This window comes from Erinaceus europaeus, chromosome X, assembly GCF_950295315.1.
Source record: "Erinaceus europaeus chromosome X, mEriEur2.1, whole genome shotgun sequence".
Taxonomy (NCBI): Eukaryota; Metazoa; Chordata; class Mammalia; order Eulipotyphla; family Erinaceidae; genus Erinaceus; species Erinaceus europaeus.
The window spans coordinates 115,310,809-115,332,789 of record NC_080185.1 but is presented as its reverse complement, the minus strand read 5'-3'; the positions used below and the strand labels follow the sequence as shown (position 1 = coordinate 115,332,789).

The following is a 21,981-nucleotide window of genomic DNA, read 5'->3' as shown; positions in this document are numbered from 1 at the left end:
TTTCCTCCAGGGTCGCACACCTGGAAACAACCCATGAAACTTCAGCTGTCATTGATTGATTCTTGTTAATGCTCAAGAAAGTTTTGGTGTTGGTTCTTTATTATTATTATTTCATGGGAGAGTGAGAAAGGTCAGATCGTTGCTCAACTCTGGCATATGCAATGTGCTGAGTGTCATACCTGGTGCTTCAGACTTGCAAGTCCTGCACTCTACTGCGGAACTATCTCCCCACCCCCAGGAAATTCTTAATTGAAACAGTCAGGTGGCTGCAGAGACCACACTATTAACCCATACAGTAATGTTTCAGTTAAGTCATTTTCCCAGCTCGTGAGAAATTATTTTTAAAAAAATCGACAGCTTGTCCCAGAATAATGCCACTTCTGCCCTCCCCCCATACATACCGTATTTAGTTTCAGTGTGACAGCCTCAGGCCAAGACAGAGTGAACAATTTCCCCGTCACAACAGTTAGAGGACATTGGACTGGCGGGTTTTGCAAAGCTGCTCAGGTTTGGGCCAGCACCCTGCTTTGTGCGTGTGTGTGCAGGTGGGAGAAGAGGCGGCACCTCCCATATGTGTCAGTCCAGGCGTCCATAAAGTTCTGTGAAGCCAGAATGTCTGTGTCCCAAAGCTACTCGACTTTGACCTTGCAGTGTGGAAACAATCAGACAAATCCTACAAGGAAGGAGGACAGAGGTAACTTGGGTCCAAGAGAACCTGCATTATGAAACAGGCGCTGAGCCAGACCTGTCCTCGTTATATCTTTGTGCCAGACCTCGTTATATCTTTGTGCTATCAATTTTTTTATTTTACCCCTAAGTATTTTTTTTTCCCTGTGTGATGACTGTGTGTGTGCTTTTTTAAAAAAAATTTATTAGTGACAGAAAGAAAGGGGGCTAGAGACAAAGCATCACTCTGGTACATGTGATACTGGGAATCATCAAACTCTGGACCTCATACTTGAGAGTCCAGTGCTTTATCCACTGTGCCACCTCCCTGGACCACAACCATGTTTTAAAGTGTAGCTTGAGTGTAAGACAGTCATCATCTCCATAAAGGTTGAAAGATTAATGCAGAAATTGGTACACAAAGTGCATTTTGTATTAAAGGATTCATCTAAAGTCATTTCCTCTTCCAACTCTAACTGCCTCTCTTAGTTCCTCATCTCTCTCTCTCTCTCCCCCCCTTCTCCCATTTTCCTCTCTTCTTTGGCTAGAGCACTGCTCAGCTCTTGCTTATGGTGGTGCTGGGCATTGAACTTGGGCCTCTGGTGTCCCAGACATGAAAGTTTGTTGCATAAACCACTATGCTATCACCACTCCTTTTATCCTTTTGGTGAGTAAATAAACCATCATTTTGTTGCCCTTGTTATTGCTGATGTGTTGGTATGCATGAGACCCCTTCTGTTTCATTTGGTTTAAATCCCCCCTGCTTAACACTATTCTATTTACATAACCACTTCATTCTATTTATATAACCGCTGTTAACAAGCACCTCCCTCCAGGGCATTGGTTCAATCCCCACTGTTTCATGATATGTTTTTGCTCCACCCCCCCTCCTTGTCACACCCTGATCCTCTCCTTGTCACACTCTGATTGTCACCAGTCACTTTTCTCTCCACCCTCTCTATGTCACACCGTTTCCACCCTACTTGGCAAGTATATATAAAGACAGCATTGTGAGTTTTAGAGTACTTTACCTTGAGTTTAGCTTAGCTCGGCTTAGATTGTGCTGCGTCCTGAGATACTGCGTACAACCCAGACATGAGTCCCTGGTCGTCTGTTACCCGCCCGTGCCCGTGAAGCCAGCCCGGCGAAAACAACATAACCCATCGAAAACAACACTGATGTTGTTATTGAATAGGGCAGAGAGAAATTGAGAGAGGAGGAAAATACAGAGAGGGAGAGAGAAAGACAACTGCAGACCTGCTTCACCACCTGTGAAGCCCCCCCCCCCCCCCGCAGGTTGGAGTCTGGGGCTCAAACCGGGATCCTTGTGCTTTGTGCTATGTGCGCTTAAGCTGCTGTGCTACCGTCTGGCACCTATTTTTAAAAATTTCTTGGGGCCAGGTGGTGGCACACCTGGTTGAGCGCACACATTACAATGCGCAAGGGCCCAGGTTTGAGCCCCCAGTCTCCACCTGCAGGGGGAAAGCTTCACAAGCAGTGAAGCAGTGCTGCAGGTGTCTCTCTGTCTCTCACCCTCTCTATCCCTCCCTTCCTTCTTGATTTCTGTCTCTATCCAATAAATAAATAAAGATAATAAAAATTAAAAAATTCTTTATTGGGGGATTAACGGTTTACAGTCAACAATAAGAATTTTTTTATTTTTTATTTTTTATGAGCAAGAATGGCCAGAGCACCACTCAGCTCTGGCATATGGCAGTCCTCGGGATTGAACTTGAAACCTCTGAGGCCTCAGGCATGCTAGTCCTGTGCTGTAATGCTGAGCTACTTCTTCCCATATCAGAATTAAAGCATTTTTCTGTCTGTTACTGTGTATCTTAGTTTAGGGTGGGATGGAACCATCTTGCTTTTCCAGTTGTAACTAACGGAAGTTTTATTGATGGTAAAGGGCTTTGGACATAGTAGTTGAGTGCTGAGGGATGAATCCGTGTTGCTAAGTGATGCACAGGGGTACTCAAGGTTGCCCCAGTTGCTCTCACCCCAGGGGTGGGGGGTGAGGGACGTAGAGAAGGCCGGGAGGAGGAAAAGAAGTGGGTCCTGGTGTCATGCCTGTGGGGATGTCCTCTTTGTGTCGGGGAGTGTCTTCCAGCTGCACTCACTCAGTACGTACCAGTGCCCCTCCACAGGTTTCCATTTCCTGATTTTTCCTATGCCACCTGAGGTCACCCCTGGGTGCTGTGTGCCCATTTACAGAACAGAAGAAAATACCTTGGGTGTGAACGTGCTAGGACCTTGTGAAGTTTCATGATCACTCCAGCACTTTTTACTTTTTGTCTTCCCCAGAGCACTACTTAGCTCTGGTTTATTGTGGTTCTGGGGATTGAACGTGGGACCTTTAGTGCCTCAGGCATGTAAGGGTTTTTGCATAACCTTTTATGTTATCTCCTTGGCCACATTGGAGTATTTAAAAGCAATTAGGCTGAAAGATTCCTGAAGTTGATGTTTCAGAACAAGAGGTTAGGGCTAACTTGATGATTTTCATTGCTTTTTATTTCTCCCTTTATTATTATTAATTATTTAATGGTGACTTACAAGATTATAAGATAATGGACATAGCTCTACACCACACTCCCCACTAAAGCTCTTTGCCCCCACCCCTAACAGTAACCACCATGGTTCTTTGAAAGTCTTAGAGACAACTTTGCTACCTTTTTTTTCTTTCCAAATTCATGTGTTTTAGTTCTCTGTATTCCACATGGGAGTGCGTCACTAAGCATACCACCTCCAGTTTCATCCACTGTGTCCTGAAGGACATAATAATCACCTTTTTTAGTTTCAGAACAGCACTCCATGAAATACATGTCCCACGACTTCATCTAGTCATCTGTTGATGGGCATTTAGATTACTTCCATATTTTGACCCCTTCACTCTTTTTTTAAAAAATATTTATTTTCCCTTTTGCTGCCCTTGTTGTTTTTCATTGTTGTTGTAGTTATTGTTGTCGTCGTTGTTGGATAGTACAGAGAGAAATGGAGCGAGGAGGGGAAGACGGGGAGAGAAAGATAGACACCTGCAGATCTGCTTCACCGCCTATGAAGTGACTCCCTTGCAGGTGGGGAGCCGGGGGCTCAAACTGGAGTCCTCACATTGGTCCTTGTGCTTCGCACCACATGCGCTTAACCTGTTGCACTACCGCCTGACTCCCTGACCCCTTCACTCTTAAGGACTAGTAAACAGACATATGTCATGGATATGACTCCTGATTTCATGGAGCCACAACATAAGAAATGTTATAGTTATGTCTAAGAGCTCTTGGGACAGTCTTACTCTCAGGGCTAAAGGTCCACCATTATGTGTTAAGAAATACCAGAAGCAATTCAACAGCCAACAAACACATAATACCTACATCATATAGTGATGTCCTGATCTGGGCAAAGACTTACTGCTCTTCTGACTTTGGGGTCAATAAGGTAGAATGTGTTTATGGGATAGGTCTGAAACCCTGGGAGAATCCCAAGTGTTAAACTCCTATCCAGGATAAGACAGATAAGGATTGTGCACTTGTAGCCATACGGAGCTTTATGCTCACATCAAAACTTGTTAACCAAAGGCTGACTTGGTGGCACTGGAGAACACATTACCTGAGGTACTTTCCATCAAGACCTGCCCCGAGGGAAAAAGCCTTTTATCCCATCTTTTGTGGTTGCTCCTAAGCTTCCTCGAACATGTACTTGCCTTTTTACAATTTTTAAACTATATTTATTTATCTGTTGGATCGAGAGGGAATGGGTAGATAGAGAGGGAGAGAGATAGAGAGACACCTACAACACTGCTTCACCACTTGCAAAGCTTTCCCCCGCAGGTGGGGAAGAGGGGCTCAAACCTGGGTTCTGATGCTATGTAACATGTGTGCTCAACCAGGTGTGCCACACCCAGCCCCTGTACCTACCTTTTGTACAGTTCTTAGCACCCCAAGGGAAAAGTGCTTTTCCTTCTTAAAAAAAGCTCCTGACCAAACCACCCACCTCTGTAGGTTGTCTTAATTGCTGCTTTGCACTGGGCTCGACTATGACTCTCGCTTTTGGCACATACTGTCATACACAAAGTTCCTAAAATAAAATGCTCCAGGATATCCCAGGAACTCTTAGAAGGCTTTAAAAGGAGACTCCCACAAGGAAGGAATATCTTTGACAGAGACAACTTCAGGCAGGCAGGCAGAATGAGTCCTGCAACAGAATCCTGATTCATTGAGTGTCTGAAGTGGGTCTGGAGAGTCCTTGCCACCTAGCTTCGTGTGGTTTGGGAGGGGTGGGAGTTGGATAGGAATCCAGGCTTGATAAAGACAATTGTCTTTTTCCTCCCCCAAGTGACTATACATTTAAATAGCTAAAACATCTGCTCAGCAACATAGTAAAACATGTATACCCGGAGCGCCTGAGAGGAGCCTGCCAAATAGCCAGTTGAGAGGAACTTTGCTGGGGAGAGTGAGCACAAGATAAAGCAACCACTGTTTGTTTTGTCTGGGTGGGGGAAAAGCCAAGGCAACCAAGATTTGGGGTTTCCTTGATTTCACTTGTGAAGAACGATCTGAGAAAGGGTGCTGAGGGGGGATTTCCGGACGCGACTCGGCTAAGCTGTCCATTAGTGGAAGAGCAAGAGAACCTTGGATGTCAACACCTAACGGACTCTTGAGACCAGTCACCCAGCCCGGGAAAGCGACTCGCTTCTTGAGCGGCCTCACCTGCACCCTTCCCAATGGAGGCAGAAACGGGGAGCAGCATGGAGACTGGGAAGAGGACAAACAGAGGCACTCGGATCATGCTGGGTGTGTTTGTGGGTGTCACTCTGGTACTGGGCACGATGCTCTTTCTAGGTGAGTGGAGGAGCCCTAGAGGCCTGGGAGCTCTCAGGGTGGGGACAGAGATGTTTCCTGGGCTTCACGCTGCCAAACCTCAGCAGGGCGAAGGCGGAGGACCTTGTGCTTGTGGTAACAGCTGGTGCGTCCTGAGTGTCTATGACATGCGCAAACAGAAAGGTGCCTTTTCTTGTGCTTAGTACTACGTGCACTTAACCAGGTGTGCAGCCGCCTGGCCCTGAAAGGTGTCTTTTTGGGGGGAGGCAAAAACAAAACAAAACAAATAACAAATAAAACAAAACAAAAACCACTCCCAGGTGCCAAAGGCACAGTCCAGAATTCAGAGTGACTTTGAAGTCCAGCGGCTGGAGGATTTGGTTGCACCAAACCAGGGAAGCATTTATGTATTGCAGTTAGCAAAATGAGTGTTCACAGGCGGGTCCTTTCATTTGTTTTGGGAAGCAAGACTTTTGCTCTGTGATCAATGCCATGCTGAAATGTCTTTCCATTCAATTTTTGCCGATGTTGGCCTGAGTGACGCATGGAACTTAGTTCAGCAGATATAAATCAGTCTTTTAAAATGCCCCTTTTCTGTGTTCAGTTCCCTTCTAGTCCAGTGACGTTGGCAGGATGACATTTTCACTTGGCCCTTTGTATTAGATTTAACAGTGAATGTGAAGGAAAGCAGGGCTTTTCCTCCTAAGATTTGTAAGGTATTATGAGTCAATTGTTTTAATGAGAATGATGTACTCCCATGAAAAGAGAGGAAAATATCTTGTAAAGGGGAGGAATGTTCTAAAACTATAGGCATTTTTTATTTTGTTTTTAATATTTTATTTTTAATGACAATGATATAGTGGGAGAGAGAGAGACTGAGAAACACTGACCAGAGCAGAGAGAGAGAGGCTGAGAGACACTGACCAGAGCACTGCTTAGCTCTGGCTGATGGTGGTGCTGAGGATTGAACCTGGGACCTCAGAGCCTCAGGCAGGAAAGTCTTTTTGCAGAGCCAATATGCTGTCTCCCCAGCCCAACCCAATTGTAGGTATTCTGAATCCTTGAGTGCTATCCTTTGTATTTTACTCATATAATAGCCACACTATTCGATTAGCTTGAAAGTTATGCAGAGTGGCAGGAGAAGTGGCTCAGTAGGTAGAACATAGGACTTGCATGCATGCGGCCCAGGGTTCAGACCCCAGCACTGCATATGCCACAGCAGCACTCTCTCACTTTTCATGAAATAAATAAATCATTTTATTTTATTTTTATTAAATTTATTTATTTACTTATTTATTTATTGGTTAGAGACAGCCATAAATCAAAGGGAAGGAGGTGATAGAGGAGAGAGACAGAGATACACCTGCAGCCCTGCTTCATCACTTGCAAAGCAAGTGGGGGACCGGGGACTCGAACCTGGGTCCTTATGCACTGTAACGTGTGTGCTCAACCAGCTGCACCATCACTGTCCCCAATAAATTATTTTACAAAAGAGTTATGTATGGACAAACCCTATACTTAGGAGATTGTAGGTGCAGCTTGAACTGTAACAGACCTGGAAGAATTCCTTTGCATGTACGGGATGCGGAGGGCCATGTTTATTTTGGTAGGAGAAAACCCATAATTAAACTTTAAAAGAGCTAGTGTTGTGTGGTTGAACATTGCTAAAATGAGCAAACCATCTTTCCATGTTTTCTGTGGCTAAATATTTTAGAAATTAGATAGGCTGGTGGCTCTGGCACAGTTTAATCTCTGGCTTCTGCAACTGAATTTGTGTCTGTCAGAAACTGTTGGGACATTTCTTAGTGCCTGGGGCTCAGAGAAGTGTCCTGTCCAGAAAGGTAGATGAAAATAGGTAGGTTGTGCCCATGCTGAGGATACATAGTAAGTGGGCAGTGACTACAAAGGCAGACTATTTGTGCTTTGCAAGGACTCCCAAACTTACAGATCCAAACGATTCCTGTCTATGGAAAATTATGAACTCTATTTAATGGTGTTAGTGCTGCTTGCAAACTTTTTAACATTCTTCTGTTTATGATCACAGTCAGAAGTTATAACATGTAAGTTGGAATAACCTAGGTAGCAGCAAACCTTTGGTCTCAAAGGTTTATTTGTTGAGAGAGCAGAGCGCCGCTCTGGAATACATGGTGCTGGGAAAAGAACCTGGGAGTTCAAACATACAACTTCTGTGTTCTACCTGCTGAGCTATTTTCCTGGCCACCAGATCTGAAGTTGACACTAAATTCCTTAAAGCACAGTAAAATTCAGCAAGCCAGGCATTGCTCTTGTGAGTAAGGAGACCTACAGTGAACCCAAAGTCCAGCTTTCCAGTGGGCCCAGCAACCTCTAAGAGAAGCTCTCATGATGCTCGAGAATAAAGGTTCCCATCTCTCCCGCCTTTGCTACTGAAAGTGTGGTTGCTAGACCAGCAGCCTCCACTCTACCGCAGACCTGCTGATCCAGCACAGAAATCTACTCCCACAGGGCCCTCAGGTGACCATGTCCCTTCAGTTGACCCGTTCCACTCAAATGTACACATTCAGGGATGTCTGCTTTTTTTTTTTTTTTTTAATGATTTTTATTTATAAAAAGGAAACACTGACAAGAACCATAGGATAAGAAGGGTACAACTCCACACAATTCCCACCACCAGAACTCCATATCCCCTTCCCTCCCCTGATAGCTTTTCTATTCTTTATCCCTCTGGGAGTATGGGGTGCAGATGGTGGAAGGTCTGGCTTCTGTAATTGCTTCCCCACTGAACATGGGCGTTGGCAGGTTGATCCATACTCCCAGCCTGTCTCTTGTTCCCTAGTGGGGCGGGGCTCTGGGGAAGTGGGGCTCCAGGACACATGGTGGGGTCGTCTGCCCAGGGAAGTCTGGTTGGCATCACGGTAGCATCTGGAACCTGGTGACTGAAAGAAGAGTTAATATATAAAGCCAAACAAATTGTTAACTAATCATGAACCTGAAGGCTGGATTAGTGCAGAGATGTTTGCTTTAATATCACACTGTAGATGGGCTTTTGTCCAATGTCTGCACTCTTTCAGATGTCCTTCCTGCCTGTTTTCTCCTCATGCTCTGCCTCCCCGCTCCAGCCTGCACCGAGACAAGCCCTGCCTGATGATCTCCAGGGCCCTGCCAGGCAGTCTCTGTATGTAGCTTTCATTCAGGTCCTCTTCTCTCCCATGAACTCGTGGGCTGACAGTCAGGGTCAGTCATATAAGCGGGGGATGCTGTCGTCACAGTTTCTCATCTCCTCTTCTCCCCCTCCCCGTCTACCACTACAATTTTTCAAATGCGACGGTCAGCAAACGTTTTCTGTAAGGCACCTGCCAGTAAACATTCTCAGCTTTCTGGACCGAGCATCCTATCGCAGTGCCCTGTTTTAGCAGGCAAGCAACCACAGGCAAGAGGGACACACTGGGTGTGGCTATGCACCCTGGACTTGAGGGTGAATCTCAGATACTTTGCTCAGGTTAGGATGCTGTATTCTTTGGATTTTTTCCCCTACCCACTAGAAATATAGCAACCACTCTCAGTGCACTCTTCATGGACTGTATCAAGAATGTGCAATACCTCATCACACTTGCACCACACTAAACTTTTTTTAATTGCTGTGTTTATTTCATCCACTTACACCTTTACATTTCACTTAATCTGTTTCATTTACTTACACCTTCACATATCTGAGCTTGTTGACTTTCATTTGCACTATCTAAAAACACTCCCTGGATATGATACTTTTCCTTGAGAGGGTGGATGTATGTCCTGACATGTTGAACTTATTTAAAAATATTTTTATTTTATTCTACTTTAGTGGCAGGGAGACAGAGAAGTACTAGAGGCCTACTCAGCTCTGGCTTATGGTGGTGCTGGGGATTGAACTGAGAAACTAACTCTGAGACCTCAGGCATAAGAATCTGCTGCACAAGCTATTGTGCTATCCTCCAGCCCTCTTATATATATTGAATTCCAACCTTTCTTTTACTCAAATTTGGGTAAAGGTATCTGATTTTGTTCTGCTTACTTAATTTTTTTGTGTGTTTTGTTGTTATTTTAGATAGAGAGGAAGAGAAAGAAAGATGAGATCAGGAGTGTTCAGGGTGATATGGCCATAGACAAAGAAAGAAATCACAGCATCAAAGCTTCCTTCAGTGTGGTGGGGGGCTGACTTGAACCAGGGTCACATACATGGCACAGCATACACATAGTGCAAGATTTTGCCAACCTGTCATTTTTTAAAAATTTGGTTTATTGAATATGAGAGAGGGAGAGGGAGAAGGAGAAGGAGAGGGAGAGAGAGAGAGGGTGGGGGGAGAGAGAGAGAGAGAGGAGTTAGAGCACCACTCTGATACATGTGGCACTAGTAATCAAACCAGGAAATTTAAGCATGTGAGTCTGATTCTCTGCCACTTGAGAATCAGCTGTTTCCCTGGCCTCATTCCGGGAGGGTTGTCCTCTTCGACTGAGCTTGGGGAGGGACACACATGGAGAGGTGCAGGAGAAAGGGGGCACCCACCTAGCCAGCTAGATGAGCCAAATCAACCCTGGCAATCAGTGGGGTGACAGATATCACAGCCAGATCGCCCTCACACCCTCTGGCCTCATTCTGAAGAGGGTTTAAGAATTGTTTTTCAAAAGGACTATATTTAACTATTCCATTAGCTTAAAGAATAAAATCAAGAAGATATCATCAGAATCATAAAATTAACATTTCTTACTTTCTCATTAGAAAATAGCACACACCCATTAATGAACATTTGGTAAGCTAGAAATATACTGGAGGGATGGTTTCCCCCGTGGCTCCAGCACCTTGGCGCTTTCAACACACACCCTAAGGTTTTTATTTAGTTCTTGTTTTTTTTTCTTTTTTTGCTTTTAAAAGAAACGAAAACACACCTTTATGCTAAGATACTTTTTTCTTTAAAAAAATCGGGCATGGAAATTCCTTCATCAGTTTTCTTGAATCGATCTTGTAATGCAGGCAGTGTGGCTGTTAGGAGGATGGCAACAGAGAAAAGAACAAAGGAAACGCCAGCTCCCCTTAGAATGTGGGTTACTAAATAATACGCATATGCATGCTAGCAAGTGATGTACAGGCCTTTCATCTCTAGCACAAGTCTAGGTGCTGCCTTCCTGCTGCTTGGTTGAGGATGTCACAGAGACGTTGCCTCCCTGACCCTCCCCACATGTGTCTCCCTTAGGCCACATCTCCAAATGACCCCTTATTTCTGCTCAGAACAAAAGTGAACCATGTCAGACTTTTTTTTTTTAAACTTAAATTCACATGCTGCTGCCCAGAGTCTACAACTTAGGGCTGTCTTTTTATACTTCTGCAGAAACCTGCTTAGCTAGTATTGCCAACCAGATGGGCCTGATGAAGTCAGGGCTGAAAAGCCACTTGCATTTCACAGAGGGTTGGCTTGGTTTTGGTGGAAGTAGTTGGAAGCTTGCTTTAGAACTCTGTGTATGCCTGGAAGCTAGGCCCAGTCTTGTTGGGTGTGTGGGCAGGTAATGGAGTTGTGGGCAGTCTTTTTTAATCCCCCCCCACCCTTCGGAGTCTTATCTGTATGGATGGCTTAGATAAGACCTGGAACTTCAAATGCCATGCATTGTAGCCATCTTCTACCACCATGGATTTGCTCAAATGACATAGTTTTCCTTTTCTATGTGACTGTGAACAACATCATTTTATTTAAAAATTATACAAAGAACAGTTCAACATGGTAAGAATACAGAACTGAATGGATATTACAGAGGTATTTAAAATTTCCATCATGTAAATGAGTTTTGATTATACAGTCTAAAGCAAACTCAAAGATACCTGTAACAAAATCACTGATAGGTAATTTAAATAGCCTATGAAAAATATTTTGCTCTAATTGCTTATTTAAAATTAAATGGCATAGTTTTATAGGTTTCCATCATCCCATCTGGCAAATGAGAATGTGGAAGTAAACAGAAAGAGATGGAAGGGGCTGGAGTGACCAGTGGGCCTCCCTGTCACTTGGTTTGTCAAGCCACAAGGCGGCCCTATCCTGAGGCAGGAGACAAGCAGGGTTTCACTGTTCAGGCCTAAGCAGCTCCTGGATTCTGCTGCAGCCTGTGGAGCTCTCTCTCTGACAAACTTCATAGAGTTCTACCATCTGGGAGTCCTACCACTGTCACTTAGCGGATGACCAGAGCCTGGCTCTGTGACTCGGAGGTGACTAACATTTTAGATTCCTTGTGAATTCTGAGCACAGCGAAGTGACAGTAGACATGTCGCCTTGGGCTGGGTTACCTGCTCCACACCATTAACTGCCTTTTCTTTTGGTCTGTTTTTGTGTTTCCAGTGAGCCAAGGTTTCTTGAGCCTCCATGCAAAGCAGGAGTACTGCCTGAAGCCAGAGTGTGTGGAAGCCGGTAAGCCAACCGTGTTCTGGGCTGAGTTATAATTATGGTACCTGGGGGAGTGAAAGAAGACAAACCAGGTGGTATTTTTAGGATTCTGTTTCCTTGAGGTCTACCAAAGTACCAAATGCAGTTTTGTTACAATTTTAAGTTTACTTTGGAGTCTCAGTGTGAAGTAGTGGAGCCTAGGTTTCCTGTTTTCTTTTTCTGGGGCCAAAAACAGCTGTGCAGTATTTCCAGTCACTATCAGGAGACTTGGAAGGGCCTCTGTAAGACTCGGATATAGACCCAGATATATATATATATATATATATATATATATGCTATTAGATTCATTTTTCTCTTCGGTAGACTTTCTATCCTTTTTTGGCCAGTGGCTCTGACCTGTCAGCATGTAAGCACAGCTCCCCTGTGACCTCAGACCCTTTGAGACCTTCTTAGTCCACATCACAAGTCTCCCTTAAAAAATTATTTATTTGTTTATTATTTATTGGATAGAGACGGAGAAATCGAGAGGGAAGGGGAGATAAAGAAGGGATAGACAGAGAGAGAGAGAGAGAGAGAGAGAAGAGAGAGCTGCAGACTGCTTTACCACACGTGATGCTTTCTCCCTGCAGGTGGGGACCAAGGGCTTGAACCCAGGTCTTTGAACATCATAACAGGTCTTTGAACATCATAACAAGTACAATCAACCAGGTGCACCACCACCTAGCCCAGCATGTCGAACTTTTTTTTTTCTTCACTCTTGAATGTGTGACTTCACTCTGGACCTTTTTTCCCCATCGGGGGGACACCACAGTACCAGAGCCGCTGGCCATGAGCTACTGGGGCTCAGATCTAGGCAGTGTGCAGTGCAAGGCATGAGCCCTACACTGTGAGCTATCTGTCCAGCCCACAAGTGGAACTTTCCCTAAGACCGCTGGTCTGCATGCCAAGCCACCCTGAACTGAAGATGAGCACCTCGAGTTGCCTGTTCTGCTAGAGGTCTTGGATCCCCTCCTGGCCTCTGTCAGGGCTTAGCTTCGCAGAACACCCCCTTACCCCAGTCTGTAAGTGGGTAGGGACACCCGTGAGTCTCCCAAAGGGAAATCCCAGGGATAAATCAAACACATGGGCAGATGGTGTTTCTTCTCCTCTTGACTTTAGGTGGCAGGATTAAGGAATGAGTTCACCACTCACTTTAGTTAGGTTTGGGTCACACAACAGGGCAGCTAAACCAAGTGAGGGGACAGACACGAGCAACAATCACACAGGAGTCCAAGAAGCATCAGTTGGTGGCCTGTGTCACGCAGAAAATAAAAGTATGAAAACAGAATGATGTGCTAGCAAGGGGTGGTATTCCAAAATCAATATGTTTGCAGCAATGTGGTTGCAGTGAGTATGGATGGCGGGGGGAGGGGCGTGCTGAAGCTTGGGCCAGTGCTTTCCAAATGTGTGTGAAGGTTCCAGGGGCAATTGGGACAAAGGTCCTACAGAGCAAAGAGGAAGAGGTTGGCCCAGTTGAGGAAGAGAAGATCTCCTGGATACTGAGTGGCAGTAGAACTCAGATGTCAGAAAGTTGTGTTTTTTTTCCCTTCCACATGCTCAGAAGCCTCTGGAGGGTTTTCAGAAAGAGACACAAGACCACATTGGCACTTACAAGGAATTTTCTGTGACAGTTAATATTGGGGAGTTTTTCTGAGTGGACAGGGGACCAGAGGAAGCAAGCAAGAAAGTCACACAGGCTGGAGGTTAGTCTGGTAAATCCAGTGAGAGCTGGTGCTGTGTGGAATTCGAGATCTGGAAAGGAGATTGCACAGGACTTACAGGTCAGAGAGCTTGTTTGAAGGACTGGGTGTGGACTGAGAGCAAAAGCAGAGCCAAGGTGAAGCTTAGATTTTTGGCAGTGTTTGAATGGTGGTATTTATTGAGTTGGGAAAGACAGCTGAAAGAGCTTTTCAACTTGGATGCCTTATACAAAGGTAATGGGTTAGATATAGTCTTGGAGGTCTCTTTTGTTTCACTCCTTAAAAATATTCATTTCTTTGATAGGACAGAGAAATTGAGAGGGGAGGGAAACAGAGAGGGAGAGAGACAGAGAGACACTTGCAGCAAGGCTTCACTGCTTGTGAAGCTTCCCCCCCTGCAGGTGGTGGACTGGGGGCTTGAACTTGGGTTCTTGTGCACAGTAATACATGCGCTTAACCAGGTGTGCCACCACCTGGTCCTCTTTTATTTTATTCTTAAGTGATGAATATATAGAGACAGAGGAAAAGCAAGCAAACATTACTCCACCATCTGTGAAGCTCCCCTAGTGCCGTATATGGTGTGCCCATATGGTGTCGGGACTTGAACCCACAAGACGTGTGCTTTACTGGGTGAACTATCTTCTCCACCCACTATATATATATATAGTATATGTTTCTTATTTTAAAGCTAGAGACATACAAGGCAGAGAGGCAGATATAGAGAGTAATATAGACAGAGACCACATAAGGGGCTGGGATGCAGCACACCCGGTTAAGTGCACATACTACCATGCACAAGGACCGAGGTTTGAACCCCTACTCCCCATCTGCATGGGGGATGCTTCTGTAGGTGTTTATCTTTCAGTCCCTCCCCTTTCCCTCTCAATTTCTCTCTGTCCTGTCAAAACAAGAAAGGAGAACAAATGGCTGCCGCTGGGAAAGGTGGATTCCTAGTGCTCAGCGATAATCCTGGTGGCAATAAAGCGAGAGGGGTCAGGGAGGAGGACAGCACTAAAGCTTCCTTCAGTGTGGTGGGGACTGGGCTCAAACCTGGATTGTGCACATAGTAAAGCAGCACACTCTCCAAGTGAGCTATTTTGCCAGTCCTATTTTAAGTTTTTAAAATATTTATTTATTACTGGATAGAGATAGAGAGAAACTGAGAGGGGAGGGGGATATAGAGAGGGATAGAGACAGAGATACCTGCAGCCCTGCTTTCCCCCTGCAGATGGGGACCAGGGGTCTGAACCTGGGTCCTTGTGCACTGTAATGTGTACGCTTAACCAGGTGCTCCACTGCCTGCCTCCTGTTTTAATTTTTTTAAGAAAGTGTTTTATTATGAGTGACAGCAGGGGAAAGAGAGGACCAGAGCATCACTCTGGCACATGTGATGGTGGGGATTGAATTCTGGACCTGATGATAAAGAGTCAAATGCTTTATCCTCTGTGCCACCTCCTGGGCTGCTAAATATCAATATTTGAAAACACTCACCATCAAATGAAATCTTCCTAAGAACCCCATGAAATCAGTGTGTTTTCACCAGACCCAATTACAGGTGAAGGTGCACAAGCCCCTAGAGGCTGAAACCTGATGTTCCCGGGCCCACATCCTGACTTAGTGGCAGGGCGGGACTTCAGTTCGTGTCTGGCTTCTCTCCATTTGGGAGTAATCCTCTTCAATCTTGGTCCTGTCTTGCTCTGTTCTCATAATACTAGTCCTGCAAGACAACCAGTTGAGCTTACTCATCTCCTCCCTGGGAAGGCGACAGAGCTTGGGAATTCCTGAACCTTTCTTCTTTCCACCTGGAGCAGTTGGCCTGGTGATTCCTCTGGTAAAGAGAGAGGCAGGGGGTGGGGGCTTTAGTAGGTTAGGGTACCAGGTGGGGCTGTCAGAGGACAGGTTTTTAGATTTCTTGTCACCCAGTACTTGTACTCTGGCAGGGTTCTTGCAGAGGTATGAATCTGGAGTTTTGAAACTCAGGAATCTTCTGTCCGAGTACAGTCTGAGACGGTTGTGTGGAGGACTACATCATGAGTAGCACCTTTTTATCACAAAGCATAATGAGACAGAGAGAATGACATCTGACAGTGTCCCCTCTGGTCAGCTCATCTCTTATGCCTGATTGTCCTGTTTTTAATGTTTGTGTTGGTAAATGACTTTCTAATATTACAAACAAGACATCGACTTTTGCTATTTCTATAGTAAAAGACTCAATGGGATACAGTCCTCCTTACTGTAGCCAGAGCCCCCCAACACTTGGAGGTCTGCAGAAAAGTTGACAAGCACATATCCCAGGAGAACTGTGGCCAAGGGAGAGGCATGTGCCCTGAAGATGTGGGGCAGAGGGGCTGGGTGGTGGCACACTTGGTTGAGTGCACATGTTACAGTGCGCAAGGACCTAGGTTTGCAAGTGGTGAAGCAGGGCTGCGGGTGTCTTCCTGTCTCTCTCCTTATCTCCACCTTCCCTCTCAATTTCCCTCTCAATTTTTCTCCTTATCTCCACCTTCCCTCTCAATTTCTCCTTATCTCCACCTTCCCTCTCAATTAAAGATAATAACATTTAAAAAAAAAGATGTGGGGTGGGGCCCAGCCACCGGGTACAGAATTCACAAGAGGAGGAGGTGTTTGACCACCTTCAGAACCTTTTATAAGCAGGAGCCGACCATTTCTGGGGCGCCTCCTCTCCATAATTCCTTCCTTCTTCTTCTCTTCAGATCTTTTAAAATCACAGCTTGCAAAAGACTGCAAGGAAACAGATGAGGAAAGGGCATACTGAAGATAGTGGGCAACGGCAGACAGGTTGATGTCCCCTCCCCATGTTTATTTGTAATTAATGGTAGTTACACAGTTGTAAAATTAGGGGCCAGGTAGTGGCACACCTGGTTAAGTGCTCACATTACAGTGCACAAGGACCCAGGTTTAAGCCCCTGGTTCCGCCTATAGGGAGAAAGCTTCACAAATGGTGAAGCAGGGCTGCAGGTGTCTCTCTGTCTCTCTCCCTCTCTATATCCCCCTCCCTTCTCGGTTTCTCTCTGTCTCTATCCAGTAATAAATAAATAAATAAATAAACAAAATTGTAAAATTACAGTATGTAGTTCCACAGTGCACCCACCACCAAAATTCTGTGTCCCCACCCACCTCCCAGAGATAATCACTATAGTTCTCACAAGTCTTAGAAATAGTTTGCTTGCTTCTGTTTTTTTTCCCAAGTTCATGTGTATCAGTTCTCTAAATTCCACATATGAGTGAAACCATCTGGTAATTGTTTTTCATCTCTTATCTCAATAAGCATAATCACCTCCAGTTCCATCTGTTTTTTCCCAAAGGACACAATATCATCGTTTCTGATTGCAGAGTAGTATACCATGGAATACCCATAACTTTTTTTTCTTTATAAGAGCACTGCTCAGCTCTGGCTTATGTTGGTTTTAGAGACTGAACCTGGGGCTTTTGGTGCCTCAGGCCTGAAAGTCTTTTTGCATAACCATTATGCTGTCTCCCCAGCAGTGCCATAACTTCTTTAGCCAGTCATCTGTTGATGGGCATTTATGCTGCGTCCTCTCTTCGGCTATTGTGAATAATGCAGCTATGAACATAGAAGTGCATATGGCCCTTCTAATTAGTGTTTGTGTGTCCTTTGGATGAATGTCTAACTGGTAATGCTGGGTCATAAGGTCATAACTTTTTTGTTCGTTTATGGACTCTCCATACAGTCTTCCAAAGGGGCTGCACCAGTTTGCATTCCCACCACAGGCTGATGGTTTTGAAGTTGCCTCAGATAGGCTTGGCATAGTTCCAGGCACAGAGGAAATGTTCAGTATTTATGACATTGTCATCATTATTAATAATAACAAGTAATTGTCACCAGCCTCTCCCTTGAGTCCTGGTGAATCTTTTTTTTTTTTTTTTTTTTTTTGTCTCCAGGGTTATTGCTGGGGCTCAGTGCCTGCACCATGAATCCACTGCTCCTGGAGGCCATTTCCCCCCTTTTTGCCCTTGTTGTTGTAGCCTTGTTGTGGTTATTATTGCTATTGTTGATGTCGTTCGTTGTTGGATAGGACAGAGAGAAATGGAGAGAGGAGGGGAAGACAGAGAGGGAGACAGAAAGACAGACACCTGCAGACCTGCTTCACCGCCTGTGAAGCGACTCCCCTGCACGTGGGGAGTCCGGGGCTCGAACTGGGTTCCTTACTCTGGTCCTTGCGCTTAGCGCCATGTGCGCTTAACCTGCTGCGCCACCGCCCGACCCCCCTGGTGAATCTTATAAACTCAGGCTGGTAAACAGGACTGTTTCCACCTCCACTCCTGGAGAGACCACAGGGCAATTGTCCTTCTAAGCAATGACCTGGCCTGCCACAGACTTCCTGCATCATCGTATTTATGTTATTAAAACAAGACTCCCTGGATTTTCTCCATGGAGCTGAGTCGGGGGAAAGGAGTTTTAGTGTCTTGACAACTAGGGTCCCTCGCAATTTGAAGTCACAGTTCCCCTGCAGAAAGTACAGCCCTATGCCCAGCTGTGAGTCATGAATGATAGATCGAGAGGCTGAAGCCAGAGTTTTCCCACTTGCTCGGCTTGGCTCCAAATTCAGAGTGAATGATGCATTTCCCCCTCACCGTCAGGCCTGAGGTCAGAGCTGATCTTGCAGTTTTTGGGGACTTTCGAGAACACTGAAGAGGAGATGGAGAAGATGAAGTTGAGGGGTTGGGGGCAGGGATGGTTTGGGAAGGCAGCCAGAAAGATTGCGCTTATGCAAATAGAAATGTGTGTGTGGATTCCTCTGTGCAGCATAAATATTGTGCGTAACTGAAACTTGTACAGTCTGTGTCCCCGAGGAGTCTCCTAACAGATTCATTCTGTGGCTGCACAGAATAACTATAAGGACAAACTGCAAGGAGGATTTTGTCTCTTCTTGCATATTTGCATTATTAAATATTGATGATAAAATAGTAGTGAGTAAAATTGAGACAATTGAATTAGTTCTGAAAGAAGAAACTACTAAATGAACTTTTGAATTTATCAAACTTCTAAACCAATTGTTTTGCCTTGATTTCTTTTTGCCGTTCTTTCTTGAAAGCAGTGGGGGTTTTGAAGTCCTATAGAAATTAGGACAAGGGGGTCGGGAGGTTGCGCAGTGGGTTAAGCGCAAGTGGCACAAAGTGCAAGGACTGGCATAAGGATCCCGGTTCAAGCCCCTGACTCCCCACCTGCAGGGGAGTTCCTTCACAGGCGATGAAGCAGGTCTGCAGGTGTCTGCCTTTCTCTTCCTTTCTCTGTCTCCCCTCCTGTCTCCATTTCTCTCTGTCCTATCCAGCAGCAACAACAATAACAATGACAATAATAGTAATAACGACAAGAACAAGGGCAACAAAATGGAAAAAATAGCCTCCAGGAGCAGTGGATTCGTAGTGTAGGTACCGAAATCCAGCAATAACCCTGGAGGTAAAAAAAAAAAAAAAAAAGAAAGAAAAAAAAGAAGAAATAGGACAAAAACGTGAATTTTTCATATAAGATCTGGATTAGAGAAACATCTGCCATTACTTATAACTTAGGTGAACCACACATGGAACCAAAATGTAATATGTGTATCTGAATCTATGCAGATTACACTTTTTTTTTCTTTTTGGCAGATCACTCACATTTAGTCGAGAAACTCATTGGATTTTCATTACTTCAAACAAACATGTATTCTGGCATTAATTAAAGTATGAAAATTACCCAGAATGTCATCTTCCCAATGCCATTAAAATATTGGCTGCCTTTAAAATAAAATCCTTTAAAATGCATCTCTTTATGCTAGATTGGTGGCCAGAAATTGTATGACAGTTGGGAGCGATTTGGTTTTCAATATCAGGAATTTTAGAATCATCACATTTTGTAATGAGTTACTTGGTTTTGAAGCTCTTGTATACATATTTAGACTTGCACAAACTTCCTACCTATGGACTCTCCTTCCAGATGTAACTGTGTGTTTCCTTCTAAAAGAGGAAAATTGTTGCTCCATCTATTGTGTCTTCTGTCCGATATCCTAGACCTGAGCCCCCTCATTCAGAGTACCCCACATTGCCCTCATCTGGCCATGCCTCTCCCTTAATAAAGAGTCTTTGCAGGCTGGGGAGATAGCATAATGATTCTGCAAAAGACTTTCATGCCCGAGGCTCTGAGATCCTGGGTTTAATCCCCAGCACTGCCATCAGTCAGTGCTGAGCAGTGCTCTGGTGAGAGAGAGAGAGAGAGAGAGAGAGAGAGAGAGAGAGAGAGAGAGAGAGAGAGGCGTGCAGAAGCAGGAGGGGGGGGGAGGGGGAGGAGGAGAAGGAAGGAGAAGGAGAAGGAGAAGGAGGAGGAGGAGAAGGAGAAGGAGAAGGAGAAGGAGAAGGAGAAGGAGAAGGAGAAGGAGAAGGAGAAGGAGAAGGAGAAGGAGGAGAAGAATAAGAAAGATTGAGAGTCAGTCAGTCAGTGGGGCCAGGCTAGCAGCCTGGCAGTGAATACCCAGTTTTCCACATCTCTGCAAAGCTTTGTTGTAATTGTTTTTAAAATAATAAGGGAAGACTGGGGGCAGGGGGCGGTTTCTCTGTTTCAGTTAGTCTTTACTGTGAAACAAACCACAGTGGAGCAATAGAGACCTGACATTAGTGATTTAGTATTTTATGATTCTGGGGCTTAGTGGGGGCTTCTCTGCAGATATTGTTGAAGCTCAGTCAGGTGTTCAGCTGGAGGGTCACATTGCCGGGGGGGGGGGTGAGCCTGATAATGGTCTCATTCCCATGTCTGGCCCTTGCTGCTGCTGCTGCGTTTCCTCCTCCTCTTCCTCCTCCTACTCCTCTTTCTCCTCCTCCAGCCAGGGCCTCACATATACATAGTCTTACTACCCCAGGCTACCTTTCCATTCATTTAGAGAAATAGAGATACCACAGCACTGAAGCTTTCTCTGATGCCATAGCACTTCCCATGTGGTGGCAGGGCTGCAGGTTGGGCACACTGTACCGAATGAGCTGTCTCTCTACCCTGACTTGGCTCTTCATGTGTTCTCACCCCCTTTAGAAGACTTTTTCATTTTTTATTAGTCATTTAATAAAAATTTACATAACTACAAGATAACAAGGGTATACCCCACACCGTTCTCACAACCGAAGTTCTATGTCCCCATTCCCTCTATTGGAAAACTGCAGTGATTCTCCCAAAGTCACAGATATGGCCTGACTATATATATAATAAATATATAAATATAAATATATATATTTTTACCAGAGCACTGCTCAGCCCTGGCTTATGGTGGTGTGGGGATTGAATCTGGGACCTTGGAGCCTCAGGCATGAGACTCTCTTTGCATTAGCATTATGCTATCTACCCCTGCTCTTGACTATTATTTCTATAATTAACTATCTACCTCCATATATATATATTCTCATTTTTTTCTATGGTCCTGCCTTCTCTTCCTTTCTAAGTAACACATACAAACCCATTGCTACTTCTGAATGTCCTTCCTTTTTTCCTCTTCTCTTTCCGGGTCCTGATGGAATTGGGTTTCAGAGTTCTCTGGTCATCTTCTAATATTTCTCGCCCTCTAGGAGTATGGACCAAACTTCCTTTTGGAGTGCAGAAGGTGGGAGTTCTGGCTTCTTTAATTTCTTTTCCACTGAACATGGGCATTGGCAGGTGGATCCATACCCCCAGCCTGTTTCTATCTTTCCTGGGTGGGGTAGTGCTTTGGGGAGGGGAGGTTCTAGGACACATAGGTGAGGTCATCTGCTCAGGGTGTTCAGGATGGAATCATAGTAGCATCTGCAACTTGGTGTCTGAAGGGCAGTTAAGATATAAAGCAGGACAAAATGTTTAGTCAGCAGGAACCAGAAAGTAGAAATAGAACAAATAAAAATAGGGATTTTAGGATGGTTAAGAAGTATGGAAGTGGGGGCTGGGTGGTAGTGCAGCTAGTTAAGCACACATGGTGCAAAGCACAAGGACCAGTGTAAGGATTCCTGGTTCGAGCCCCTGGGTCCCCACCTGCATAGGGATCGCTTCATGGGCAGTGAAGCAGGTCTGCAGGTATCTTATCTTTCTCTCCCCCTCTCTGTCTTCTTATTCTTTCTCTCCTATGCAACAACAATGATAGTAATAACAACAATAATAACAACAACGATAAACAACAAGGGCAGCAAAAGGGAAAAAATAGCCTCCAGGAGCAGTGGATTCGAAGTGCAGACACCGAGCCCCAGCAATAACCCTGGAGGCAAAAAACCCCCAAAAACCCCCCCAAAAACCATGGAAGTCTATTTTAGGTATATTCCTAGGAGCCCATGACTTTAGTAATTTTTTCTTGAGCTTGCTAGTTAACATGGAGGTGGACTAAAAATGTTGTCTAGGAAGATGTAGTCATTGTT

The 21,981-nt window shown here is 44.9% G+C and overlaps 1 protein-coding gene across 1 annotated transcript in view; it reads left to right on the top strand.

Moving 5' to 3' along the window:
* Positions 1-5,380: 5,380 nt before the first annotated feature.
* Positions 5,381-21,981, top strand: part of PHEX (phosphate regulating endopeptidase X-linked) — a 256,270-nt gene continuing 239,669 nt past the window's right edge. The window contains exons 1-2 of the mRNA XM_060183651.1: positions 5,381-5,498; positions 11,816-11,884. Coding sequence (XP_060039634.1) covers positions 5,381-5,498; positions 11,816-11,884 — 187 coding nt within the window. The remainder of the gene's footprint in view (positions 5,499-11,815; positions 11,885-21,981) is intronic.